We start from the raw sequence: 13,123 nt of genomic DNA on the forward strand, positions 1-13,123 counted from the left end.
CGAGGCATTTCACAAGGAAACAGCTCAGTCTTATGTTTAAACGCAGTAGTGCTAGCGCACGAGTTTTGTGCAGTCTTCCTGGTTGTAATTTTGCTCGAAAAGGTAAAAAAAAAAGGGGGGGGAACTGAAAAGAGAGGAAACACCACCTGCGGCGCTGGTTCTGATGCAGTGGGGCAGTTAGAAACCACAGCGGGAGTGAACGGTGAAACGTGACAAACAAGCAGGTGCGCGTCCACAAGGCTGGTTTACACGCAAGCAGCACTGCGTTCGGTATCGGAGCTGGTTAAGCGGTGTATAGGTTTCGAGTCTATATAGGAAAGCGCAAAAGGCTTGAAACAAATGGGCTGAATGCCATGCGCGACGAAGAAATATATAGATAGAGTTGACGCGACAGCTGCAATGGATTCGAGCATAAAAAAAGCGAGGAAAAAAAAAAGAACATTTGGAGAGGGAGAGACAAAAAAAAAAAGAAGGAAGCAGCGAATGTAGAAGTAAGCTGGTATAACCACTGAGAGAGAAAAAAACCGACACATTGGCGCTTGCGAAGCCTTGGGCGGCGGCAGTCAGCGAATGAAATTGACGCAGCTGCAAATTCGAGCTCTAAATATATAGATGCGTATATACGTTTCCGATCGGGCATAACAGAAAGAACGCGGGCAATGGAGCGGGTACAGGTGGCGTGCAGCCATGTGGCATCCGTGAAAGGGGAAATACGGTTTGGAAATGGGCGCGTGGTCGGGTTATGTGCGTCACCGCGGGGAGTTCGCGCTGAGGAGCAGGACCTCCGGGACCTCAACGTTCTCCTCGCAAATAATGAGCCCGACCGCGGACAAAGCATGTCATCCTGCGTGGCAACGAAGCGGGCATCTTGTGGTTACGAAGGCTGCAACCGCCGCGAGTTGGTGGCGAAACACTGGAAATGCGCGCTGCGGCGTGCAAGACGAAGACGCTGGGGGTGTATCGAAAGGAGGGAACGGGAGGGACACCTCTATCTGGAAGCTCAATGCCGAACTGCCATTATTTCTTTTTTGTTTCCGGAAGACTGACGGTAGTAAGACGGCACTGGCAGAGAGAGAGAGAGAGAGAGAGAGAAGACGATAGCGAAGAAAGCGCGAACTGGGCCGTAGGTAACGAAAAGCAAAACACTGCGGTGTTCTCCCCCCTCTCCAGTTACATTCTCGCTTTGCGCTCCCCGAGCTTCACGGTTATTTGAACACCCTTAACGAAGCTCTTGCATTTGTCTGATTCGTGACTGCGCATTCGTTTTGTCATTTATTTTGGTGAACCGACGGGAACTCTGGTTACGTAGCTACCTGTCTGATTTCAGCACGTGCATAGCATAGCAAAGGCATCTCACGGCCTCTTCTGTCCAGCCATGATGCCGGCAGCCGCATGGAAAGGTCGTTCGCAAAGGAAAAAAAATAATATTGTGCACATGTTACCCGCATTACTGTATGATTGCATGAACGAATACTCAGTGGCTGGTATCTGGCCGCGTCTGACAGCGTTTCCAGGTGGACGTTGCGCAACGCACCCCAACATCTATCGTAAGTAAAAACCAAAATCTAGGTTTTAGCGATGGAAAGAGAAAGCTGGGTTATATGGTTACAAATATAATGATACATCCATCTACCCGCGCTAAAATCAGCCAGGACACGAAGAGATTCATGTAGGACAAACGCCGAACTTCAACATATGCTTCCCGACACATCGATGCTCAAAACGTGCCTAACATACATTCGCAAAGTGGGGAACGTGCCTGCATCAATTTCACAAGTCAGTCACGCATAAACAGCCCCATAGAGTTTCTTGTTGCTAGCCTTAAGGCTTTGTTTCCTTTCAGCTTGATATTATTTCGGTTCTTTTAACTCTGGCCTGGCGATACCTTTTCCTCAGCTTGCTGTCAGGCGCCATATTAGCACGACACCATCCTTAACTATACGACATAGTGTCCCAGCAAAGAAATAGCTTGTTCTTTGAAGTTACTGTTTCTTGTTTTGTGCGAGAACAGTCTTTCAAGCACATCATAGCTGCAATGCTTACTGCACTGGCACCAACGTAATGATAGTGCTGCCCAATATTTCTGATGCCACAAAACCTTGCAGGGAAATTCATTGCTGTTCATTTTAGCAAACGCGCTCTTCTGAAATCGAGAAGCGGAGAGGTGTATACGCATCATCAAGCTCAATCGTCTGTGGGTATGTGTAGCATTCACTCACTCCTACATATATCGTATTGGAATGGTGGACTCACCGATATGCGTCAAGTGCAAGTGTGCATGAAGAAACCATCGATCATCTTCTGTGCCACTGTTCTCATTTCGATAATCAACGTCAGACTCTCCAGTGTGCCTTGAACAAACTGAAGGATAGGCCATTTGCAGAAGCAAAGGTCTTGGGAGCCTGGCCTCACAGTTCATGAGCCCAGAAAGGCAATCGAGCGGTTCTTCAGTACCTGAAGGCAAAAGACTTGAGTGCCCCACTGCATACATGCTGCCCTTAGCTTAGTGCCTGTGGAAGTGTGAAATCTACCCATCTTCTCTCTCTCTCTTTCTTTCTTTCACTCCCCCAATCGCCTCCCCACGGGTATGATAGCAAACTGGACTCAGTCTCGCTGACCTCCCTGCCTTTCCTTCATCCCTACTCTCTCTCTCTCTCTCTCTCTCTCTCTCTCTCTCTCTCTCTCTCTCTCTCTCTCTCTCTCTCTCTCTCTATCTATCTATCTATCTATCTATCTATCTATCTATCTATCTATCTATCTATCTCTCTATCTATCTATCTATCTATCTATCTATCTATCTATCTATCTATCTATCTATCTATCTATCTATCTATCTATCTATCTATCTATCTATCTATCTATCTATCTATCTATCTATCTTCTCAATCGTGGACCAAAATAGAGAGAGAGATAGAGAAAACAATTTCGGCCCTTTGACTTCAGCGGAGGTGCCTTCCGAACGCCAGTAAAGCCAAGAGAGACATCACTTTAAGGGTAATGTCGGCGATCGCGGTGCCTTTACAAACGCAGCAAGCAGTTCGCGCTCATTTCTCACATTTGCTGAGAGCGCAACCTATAATCTAAGTGAGGCAATCACCGCGCTTCTTCAGTCTGCCTCCTCACTGCGCCTCCGTTTTATCTTCGAGTTATTTCCAGAGTCGTGCCGGGCATAGTTCGATATGCCGTTCGATTGATTGTGTTTCTAACTCTCCGCTGTTTTCGAATCGCCGCGTGAACTCTGATCGGTCGGACAGATGTCAAGAGCAAACAAGCAAGAAATAAAGAAATAAAAAATAAAAAAAGCACGCCCTCGGTTTCAGCACTACTAAAGAATCGGTTGTGAAAGCGCGCCGTATCATTGTATCGCCTCGAAATCGACGCTCAAAGGGCAAGCACGAATTACGACAGGAAAAGGCCGAACAATACGAGCGCACTCTTGGGTTGCGCAGCCGGCGGCGGCGTTCAGACGCGCGCCCTCCATCGGCAGCTGTAGTCACGCCGCGGCACATCTTTGAGGCCAAGCTCGAACACGCGTCGAAGAAGAAGAAAAACCGTCGGTGCTGCGGCACACATGTTATGTGCGCAGCTTCCCTTTCCATGTCGGCGCCGTGCGGGCTGACCTAGTTCTTGTTCCGCGCGCAGTCAAACGGCTATCTGTATAAACGGAGCTCGGCCTAACGCAATCAAGTGGCGTTATGATCGCCGCATTCGAGCGCTTTAACTCGCATCGAGTGGTATGTGACTAGGGACCTAACCCTACTTGCTCCCCCATTCCCTTCGCCGCGTGTAGGGTAAGCCCACTGTGCAATTCTAGTTAACCTTCCGGCCTTTCTTCTAGCGCTCCGCGATAGACATTCTCCCGATATATGAAAGATGCCGACGTAATGACCTTTAACTCGTTTCACGCGGACATACGGGTTGGCCGTTCATTATTGAATGGTTGCAGCGTATATCGTTACCGATAGACAACGCAAGCGCATCAGGGTGCAGGGTACACAGCTAGCGCCAAACGCAGCTGCTCTCCCGAACCCTTTCTCTTGCTGGAATAGTGCAGCGGTCTACGTTACTTGTATACTCGTAATATTATGGTTTACGTTGCTGCTGGCTGCTTTTACAAATCCCAACGATCCGAACGCCTTGACGCTGCTAGAGAATTGTTCAAATGTGCGAGCCAACCTACTCTTCTACACAGGCACTTCTCAGCGCATTAGGCACGTAGCGAGTGTCTTTGACAGGCGGCAGCAGCGCCGGCATGTTGTAACCCGGGAACTGATATGACGTTCCTTCTGCTGCCAGGCCGCATACGTGTCTGCAACGATGGAGCAATGCAGAAAATTGCACTCTTCCTCCGTCGCACTGCACGCACGGTAATGGCCGCCCGAATCACTGTTCGATTGTTTTCGCCCTCCACGCCTGTTACAAGCACTGTTGCACCACGGCTCCAAGTTCGTTGACTGATTCGACGAACGCGGTGGCGATCGCTCGACATCCCGTTCGCCGGAAGTGGAGTGAACAAGATAACGGCTGCGACCGTGCCAGGTTGTATACCACAGGCTACTTTAACCACGCAGTAGACGCGGGTGGCCGCCATCAGCGACGCATCGACAGCGAGTGGTGACTGAATCGGCCTAACGAGGTGGCGGCCTAAAGGATGCCGAAGGGGGCCTCGTACGCATTATCGAGCGCAGATGCCAACCCCTGCGTCACTGTACACGTACACCACCGGCTCTAGCTGCGTCGCTTGAAACGTGATTGCGTCGGTAATTATTGCATCGTGTCTATGTCCCACGCGAGAGAGGCGATTTTTCCCCCTCGCCCCTCCTCCGACCTCATCCCACGGCCAACCTCGTCTATGACAGCGCGAGCAATCGTGGCACAATCAACAACGCGTCGAACGAGAGTGTTCTCGAAATAAAAATAAGAAATTGGCACAAGTGCGGCATCGATCTGCTCCGACGAATTATCGTGCGTGCAGTTGCCACGTCAACCCCTTCGCCTCTCCCCCCTCCCCCCCCCCCCCGAAACCAGGGCGCCTGCCTCCCGGATCGGTTGGTTTTACTTTCCGGCACCACGAACGCCTCGTTTTTCCAACCTCTTTCATCCCCTTCTGGGTTCATAACTTTGGCCGCGGCGGCTGACGCGGGAGGTGTGATGCTGTCCCCTACGTCACTTCGCCTCTCTCCCAGTTTCCCTATTTTAATTCCTTTAATTCCTCGCCTCGCAGCCGCCAGCATCTCGTTTATTTATTCCTCAAAGCGCGAGAGGGAAGGGTTGTCTCTGTGCGTGTATGCACCGCTCACTGATGGGATTCCGACCGGTCTGCCTGCCCATCCCCGACAACCGAAGGCTTTTTCCCCCTCCCGCGCCAAAGGATTGGCCGTCCCCATCGACCCCGTCTTTTTCCTCTGCGGCGAGTGCGCCCGGCCGGCATAATAGCCCCGGGAGCTGGCACCGATTGGGACAAAGGCGTCCGATCAGCCAGCGCGCCAGAGCCTGGCCGCGCATGGTTCGAACCCGCCGCCAGCTCGCTCGCATTTCACTTCACTCGAAGCCTCCTTTTTTTCCCTACGCTCGTTTTCATCCCTGCGTTCTCCAGCCTCCTCCCGCCACACACTCCTGCCTGGGCGCTGGCGTTTATTTATTTCCGAAGCCCATATCCCCGCAGCTCAATCCCTTCCGTCCGCCTCACCCCGTTGCTCCCAGCCATTTCTACCAGGTCGACCTTTTGTTTTTCCTTTTTTTACCCCTCGCTTCTCATCTCTGATTTTAGGGATGTTTGCTTCGAGTAGGTTCCTGCGGCGTAGTAATGTATCCCTCGCCCGAAATTGGAGCTCCTGCCTTCTCCCTTTTCTAATGCCGATCACTTCTCTCGTCCAAGCGCGAGCGCTCTCGCTCGCTCTTTCTCCTCTCCTGCCAAACAAAGGCAGGAACCGGCGACTTAGTCATCGCCGCAGCAGCGATTCCCGAAGCCCGCTCGAAGGCCCGATGACTCCGACAGACGCTAACGCCGCTGATGGCGTACGGCGCGCACATGAAAGCGACCGTTAGGAAAAAAAAATACAGCAGTAATAAAGAAATATGACGAGCGCGCCTCAGCGCGTGCTCAGTTCCTGGTTTCATGTACGCGCTCCGCTAGCAGCCACGCTAAAAATAATATACCTACATCGCTACGTGTGTTGTTATGCGTGACAATGGCTGCGCGACGTACAGCCGTCTCTGCCTATAATCGCATACCATCGCCACTGATTGTTTGCTATGACGAACATACTACCAATCGATTACCTGTGGAACAACATTTAGCTTCGCAACGGCTGATTCGCTGTATGTATAGGCAGCTAGTAAACTTGCACTTTTTTTTTTCGTGAATGCATTGGCAGGCGGCCAGCAGCTTAACGCTAAAACAGGGCGATAACAAAGAGCTCCTGCAATCCGCCTGGACAGAGCACTAAAGCGTCCTGTCTGCGTCGTCTTCCGCGATCTCACTTCACCGCTCTCCGCAGTTTAGATAGAATCCAAAACTTGACTCTTCTTGAACTTGAGGCTATCAATAAAGTTCACACGACCACGTGAACTATCTCCTTTGTGGAGGGTGAAATTGCATGACTTATATTTGTCCTGACAAGTCAAAACATTACCACTTGTTCGCGGTTATTCGCTACAAAGACGTTCCAAGGTGCTGTGAAAATCTTCCGTCGGGAAGATCGATTCAGAAGTAAAAAGCAGAGGGAAGTAAGTTTCCAAGGGGCGCATCGAGAAGAGTAAATTAACGATGAAGGCAATCATTAACAGTGTGAACAACTTGGACGCCGAGTTGAGTAAGCCGACTCTTCTCCCAACGATCTTCAAGACCGTCTCGTCAGTGTGAACTAAAAAAATAGCGAGTGTCATTTCCTTTCTGTCAATGCACGCCACTAGATACCGTTTGTATTGACACCCTGCTAGCATGTGACCGGTAAGTGTGCAGGTTTTCTAGCTGCAGTTCCGACCGGCTCACAGCTAACCTTAATATATATATATATATATATATATATATATATATATATATATATATATATATATATATATATGAGAAGAAAGGACACCGAGGGGCCCGAATTTTATTAGTCAAATGATAAGAAGCCAACACAACAATGGCATGAAGGACTTCTTATGATTTGGCTATATATGTGCAATTTTACGCGTCAGAAGAACGATCTGATTATAAGACATGCCGTAGATTATAGGCACGCCATAGGAACAATTTTGTGACCATTTGGGGTTCATTGACGTGCACCCAAATCTAACTACAAGGGCGTTATTGCATTTCGCCCACATCCAGACGCGGCCGCGAAGGCCGCTGTTGAACCCGCGACCTAGAGCCGGCCACCACAACGGCATAGCCACTAAGCCACCGCGCCGGGTTGATCTTCAAGCAGCAAAATGATATAGTATATAAAAAGGCGTTACGTCTTGCACGAACGCGCTTACTTAGTGCGATAACGGAAGGACGTAAAGAAAAAAAAATATCCTTCCTAACTTCCTTTATTCGTTTTCAATTTTGCAGCATCCACCGCCAAATCAATATGGTAAATAGGTATGTGGAGTACGTATGAACTAATAGACAGGCGAGGAGATGTGTTACTTAGGATAGCACGTTCAACATAACGATGCGAAAGAACTTGTGATATGCTACAATGTCGAGCTCCACGAAACACGCAGTCCAGCGTTTAACCCCACAAAGTCCGACTTATAAATTCTAATTTAAGCACGAGAAGCTTAACGCAAAGTCCATAGCAGCCTTCTTGATACGGCAGAGCAAGTCCTAGATCTGTAGTCTGTAATCGATTACTGATTGCTTACAGATCAATTTACTAAGTTAACGTGTTTTGGTACTAATTTATTCTCTATGCACAGAAATAACGTGAACAGATGTTTCCAATTTTCTTCGATGCAGAATGGTCTTTGAGCTTTGTGGGGTTAAGCCCAGGAACGTTACTTTGTGGTGCTCACAGCAGATGGCACCGCGGTATGCTCAGTAGATGCAGCGCAGCATCGCAGCCGCAAAGGCGAGGAAATAAGAGGCACAAAAAAATTGCGCATTGAGTGCTTCGTGGTGCGCGCGTCTCATACTTCCGCTGCTTGCGACGCATTTGCGACGGGCATGCATCAACTACAGCGCACGCTGAGGACTGACAGGAGACGGCGTCCTTACCTGATTTGCACGTTCCAAGTCGGTCATGAGCATTTCCATTTCATCGGACCGGCTGCGAGAGACGAGAAAGAGACAAAAGGCGTTGGAATACACTGACGGCACCGGCTCGGGAATTGCAGCGTCAGTGCATAACGTTTTACGTCCAAGACACCCCCTATAGGTGTACACAGCTCGGTTATGAATGACGCCATATAGTGGGCAGCTATGGATTAAATTCAATAACGTCAATTGCGTTATAACGTGCACCAAATCTTTAGCACAAATACACTCTTGCATTCTACTCCTCTCTCTCTCTCTCTCTCTCTCTCTCTCTCTCTCTCTCTCTCTCTCTCTCTCTCTCTCTCTCTCTCTCTCTCTCTCTATCTATCTATCTATCTATCTATCTATCTATCTATCTATCTATCTATCTATCTATCTATCTATCTATCTATCTATCTATCTATCTATCTATCTATCTATCTATCTATCTCTATCTCTCTCTCATGAATCCGGCCACTGGTGCCGGGAATCGAGCCTGCAGTGACTTCGCGCGCAACAGCGTTACGCCAAAGCCGCGTTCTCCTTCATACCTCCGCGAAAAGTGTAGTGAGGCGTTATTGGCGCTGTAGCAAATATTAAATTCAATTCCGCTTGGTGCTCAGAACCACTCCGTACGAGTAGAACCGCCTCCGAAGCTTCTGCGCACTGGTCCGCTTCCAGTTCCAGCAAGCAGGACCACTTAACTAAAGAAGCGCGACATCGTGTGCCCTACAGGAACCACGGCATCTAAAGTTAGCCTTCGAGCAAATATACAGGGAAAACCAAAGGGAAAACGAAGGCCCAAATACATCAGCAGTGGATCGAGCTCGCGCACAACAGCGAACGCTTTCATTCTTTCTTTTTGCTCCTATAACGAAGTAAGCCACGCTCAGTTATGTGTCAGTACGGCCTAGAAAGAACAAAGACGAGCGTTCATACCGCCGCGGTCGCTATTATTCAAAGCTGATAAATATGGCAGATTCTCGGCGGGCTTCAATCACGCGGCTGCGCGCGCCCGACACTGAGAGACATGCGCACGCATCGGAGCGCGAGCAGCAGTGCGCGTTCTTCCATTCGTCGTTGCACTCCCAGTCACTTTGATGGCGACGCAAACGTCAAAACAACCGCGAGAATATTAGGTCGCGGCGAGGAATTAACCAAGCCTGACGTGAAGTGGGCCTCACGGACGCCGGCACAAACAGTTCGATCATGGCGACAGTCAGGCCGCCCTCCCGTGCGGCACACGGCGCTGTCACGTCGCACTCGAAACAGGATATCGGAAAATAAATTATCCGGCACATCTGCAGATACGACACGGTGAGGAGGGTCATGCTTGATGCATCGGTAAGCGTTCCATTTTACTTTTAAAATGCCTCTATTTCGAATTGCCTGTTACTATACACACCGCAATCAGACCCATCCGCTTTTCCAGAAATGTCTCCACCATAACGATGGAATTTCTCGTACAGCTGATGTCAGGTATGACAAATTAAAGTAAGAAGGCCGATGATACCGCTACGAATCGCATATAGCAATTTATTATATAGAAGTGCAGTCCTCCTCATGGCATTACCTATATATATATATATATATATATATATATATATATATATATATATATATATATATATATATATATATATATATATATATATATATATAGTAACAGTAACTTGTTGCTGTGAGCTACTACGTATCCTTGCAGATCCCAAGACAAAGCACGTCTGTCTGAGCCGTCCAACGGAGTAACGAACAGCAGTTCGCACATTTTCGCGTAATTGGTGTTGTCCACGCGCGTGAAAGTTCAACCTATGTGTTTGCCCTTTTTGTGTGAGCTGGCAAGCAACTGGCATTAAACGACGAACATCGCTTAACACACACACACAAACACACACACACACAAACACACACACACACACACACACACACACACACACACACACACACACACACACACACGCAGAGAGAGAGAGAGAGACCAAATGAAAAGGTAGAGGGGCACATCTGAACAGTAACCTGGTTTGCTACAGTAGGCAGGGAAGGATGACAATCACGCCATGATGCGGTGACGCTCAGTCTTTCACTTGAGCTTTACGCCTTAGATAAATGGAGCAGTCATTTTATAGTTTGCTGCGAAGATCTCTGTCAAAGACAGGGACCTAGAAATATGCATTCAGAAAGAGGACGGCTGTCCAGTTTGTCCAGGACTGAAGCGAGCGGCTATTTGTTGTACAACTGTCCATAAAGCCCTATAGGGCTACGGACGACAAGACGTGTAGACCTCTGTCAACATCAACAACAACATGGTGCAGGAATGGTCTATCTAGTCTATGGTAACAAATACCACAGCGAGTAAGCGCTGTCGAAGCTGTGAGCTTAAAAGTACTGTCAAAGTTTCTATTCCGATATCTCATTAATAATCAGCAATACACTCTGTTCACTCTAGTTAAAAGAAGCCTCTATCTTACGTTCTTAAGAACTGAACCCGCAACCTCACGACCGGTAACTCCAACTTGCTCTACCAAAATGTCACGCTAGTCTGTAAATAGCCCAAAATGACATGAACTCCGTCTGAGCGAACAAAGCAACAAGGAGTAGGTGGACTGGGATTCCGATAATCTGGCACGGCTTCCAAGTATTGATAACGTACAAGAATGTTTGGTTGCGGAACCACTACATGCGTCCTCCGAACGGCAACGATTTCTTAATTTCGCAGACGTCGGTCCAACAGGCGTAGCCAATAGTGGTGACCTATAGCATCACAGCCGGAATGCACTGGAAGCGTCAGCGAATGTTCTCTTCCGCCGACCCCTGTTCATTTCTTGCATATATTAGACCTTCTCAGGCAAGAACAATGTTCCTCCGGCAATGTTGAGAGTACTAAATGTCCATTATAAACTAATAACGGATATGTAATACTGGAAAGTGCGTTAGGCAAAGTAGGCGCGAAGTACTTGCCTCAAGCATGAAAGAAGCCCCGTCCTACAGTATTCATCGCGCTCGCCCCTTCTGTCACCCACCCGTTAGGTGACGGCTGAGAGCGGTGACGGCCCGGCTCGCTTCCAATTCACCCTCTTGCACAACCATCGCCAGCCCGGTGCCTGGCGGTTCGGCTGACACAGCCCGAGGTGACGAGTCAGCGCCGGTGAGCCGACATGTGCGCGGCGGGTCGGGGCCTCGAATTGAACAACGCACGGAGGCTGCGTCGACGCTGTTCGGAGCCTATCGAAGCCTTGGTGCGCGTGTCAGTACGGGCCTTCTTCTCCTCCGCCAGCAGCTGAGAGGAGCCCTTCGCCACGATCCTGTGCTCATGGGACGCAGGCACGTATCGCGGTCGCAACGCGATTTGTTACCACGAAAAATCACAACGAAAACCACAGAACAAAACACGCACCCACGCAAGAGCGAAGCACGAGCACGCGGCGGCTGCGCCAACTCTTTTCTTTTTTTCTCCTCCTCCTCAAAGCCCACGTTCGAGGGGGAGGAGAGGTGGATGGACGGATAGACGCGACAAGTGCGATAGATAATAGCTCGGCGCTGCCTATTCGATCCATTTATCTACTTTTGTTCTTCTTGCCTCGTTTCTCTTTTCACTCTATTGAGACCCCTTCTCCGCTTCCCTGCGGCCCCGACATAGCTGTCTGCCAAAGCTTCAGCTTTAATGCCTTCTCTTCGCTGGGTTCCGCCTCGCCACGTTTCTCTCCATTCGCCTATTATATGGTTGGAAATATGGATCGTATCTGTTTTTATGTATGCCAACTTTCTCTTTTATTTTGTGTGTCTGTGCGTGTCTTTTTTTTCCCCCGGTTTTCAGTTTCCCCGTTTCAGTGTCTGCTGCTCGCCCTCGCGCACGGCAGCTGGCGACCGGCGTTGCCGCATGACTCTCCCAGTCTTCCGCGCCGATTCTGGTGGCAGTGACATCATTGACAGCGCAACGCAAGAACGGGTGACCGGCGGGAACATATCGGCAACTAAAAAACATCATTCAGCTCCGTGCGCCTCTCCTCTGTTTGTATATGTCTGTTTGCCGATATCTTTTATTGCGATAGCAATTACACCGTCAAGCTCCCCTCAATCGTCTCAGTGTTTGAGCCCGGGTAGCGCACCGCCTTCCGCTGGTGGCCATACCTGGCCCTTGCGCCAATAAAAACCACACATTCATTCATTCATTCATGCCTTCCGCTGCTGGCACAGGAGTTTTGCGCACGCACACTACAAGCAGATTACAGGGCTCCCGAGCTGCTGTGTGTATGCACTGGTCTGAACGGAACGGACAGTACACGTCTAGATAACTGGGTGCTCGCTAAAGTCGGGGGGATTTCCCACTGGCGACGCTCCCCATCACGCCAGCGCTGTGAGAAGCCTGGTGGCTGTTCCAGGGCGCTGTTCCTCCCGCGTCGCAGCAGCTGCCTTTGCGTGCTGCGTCGCGGCCACTTGTCGCTCCCGCTTATGGTTAAGAACACGGTCCCAGGAGTCCAAGCGCAACGCTAAACCTTGCTATCACGGTCAACGATTTGTCCATGAGGGAAAACTCCTGAATTTTTCTTGCTATTTTGATGAGAGCAACAATACCGGTGTTTCGAACGTGTGCACTCCGAGCAGACCTGTGCGCGTGCTATTATACGAAGTGCAAGCGTAGTGCCGATGCTGTGCTGTCATCGCCCACACGATTCATACCAATAAGCAAGAAACCATGTGCAATTAGCCTTGGTCAACATGCACGAGGTTTCGAAAACTAAACGCTAACAGTTCTGGAAATAAAAAAAAGCAAAGCCTGTACTTGCACGTTGCCATTAAAGTAAACCTCCAACAAATGCACAATGGGAGCAAAACTTGAAGCGTGTTCACGTCGATCGAATATAGTACAGGCTATTCTGAAGTCTGCAACGTGCCGAAACTCCTTTTGAAGTTTCT

At 49.4% G+C, this 13,123-nt stretch overlaps 1 protein-coding gene across 12 annotated transcripts in view; it reads right to left on the reverse strand.

Annotated features, from left to right (window-relative positions):
• Positions 1-13,123, reverse strand: part of ct (homeobox protein, cut) — a 749,731-nt gene that overhangs the window by 49,928 nt on the left and 686,680 nt on the right. For all 12 annotated transcript variants that reach the window (XM_075684459.1, XM_075684458.1, XM_075684457.1 and 9 more), the window contains one exon: positions 8,192-8,243. In XM_075684459.1, coding sequence (XP_075540574.1) covers positions 8,192-8,243 — 52 coding nt within the window. The remainder of the gene's footprint in view (positions 1-8,191; positions 8,244-13,123) is intronic.

The sequence above is a fragment of the Dermacentor variabilis genome, chromosome 3, assembly GCF_050947875.1.
Source record: "Dermacentor variabilis isolate Ectoservices chromosome 3, ASM5094787v1, whole genome shotgun sequence".
Taxonomy (NCBI): domain Eukaryota; kingdom Metazoa; phylum Arthropoda; class Arachnida; order Ixodida; family Ixodidae; genus Dermacentor; species Dermacentor variabilis.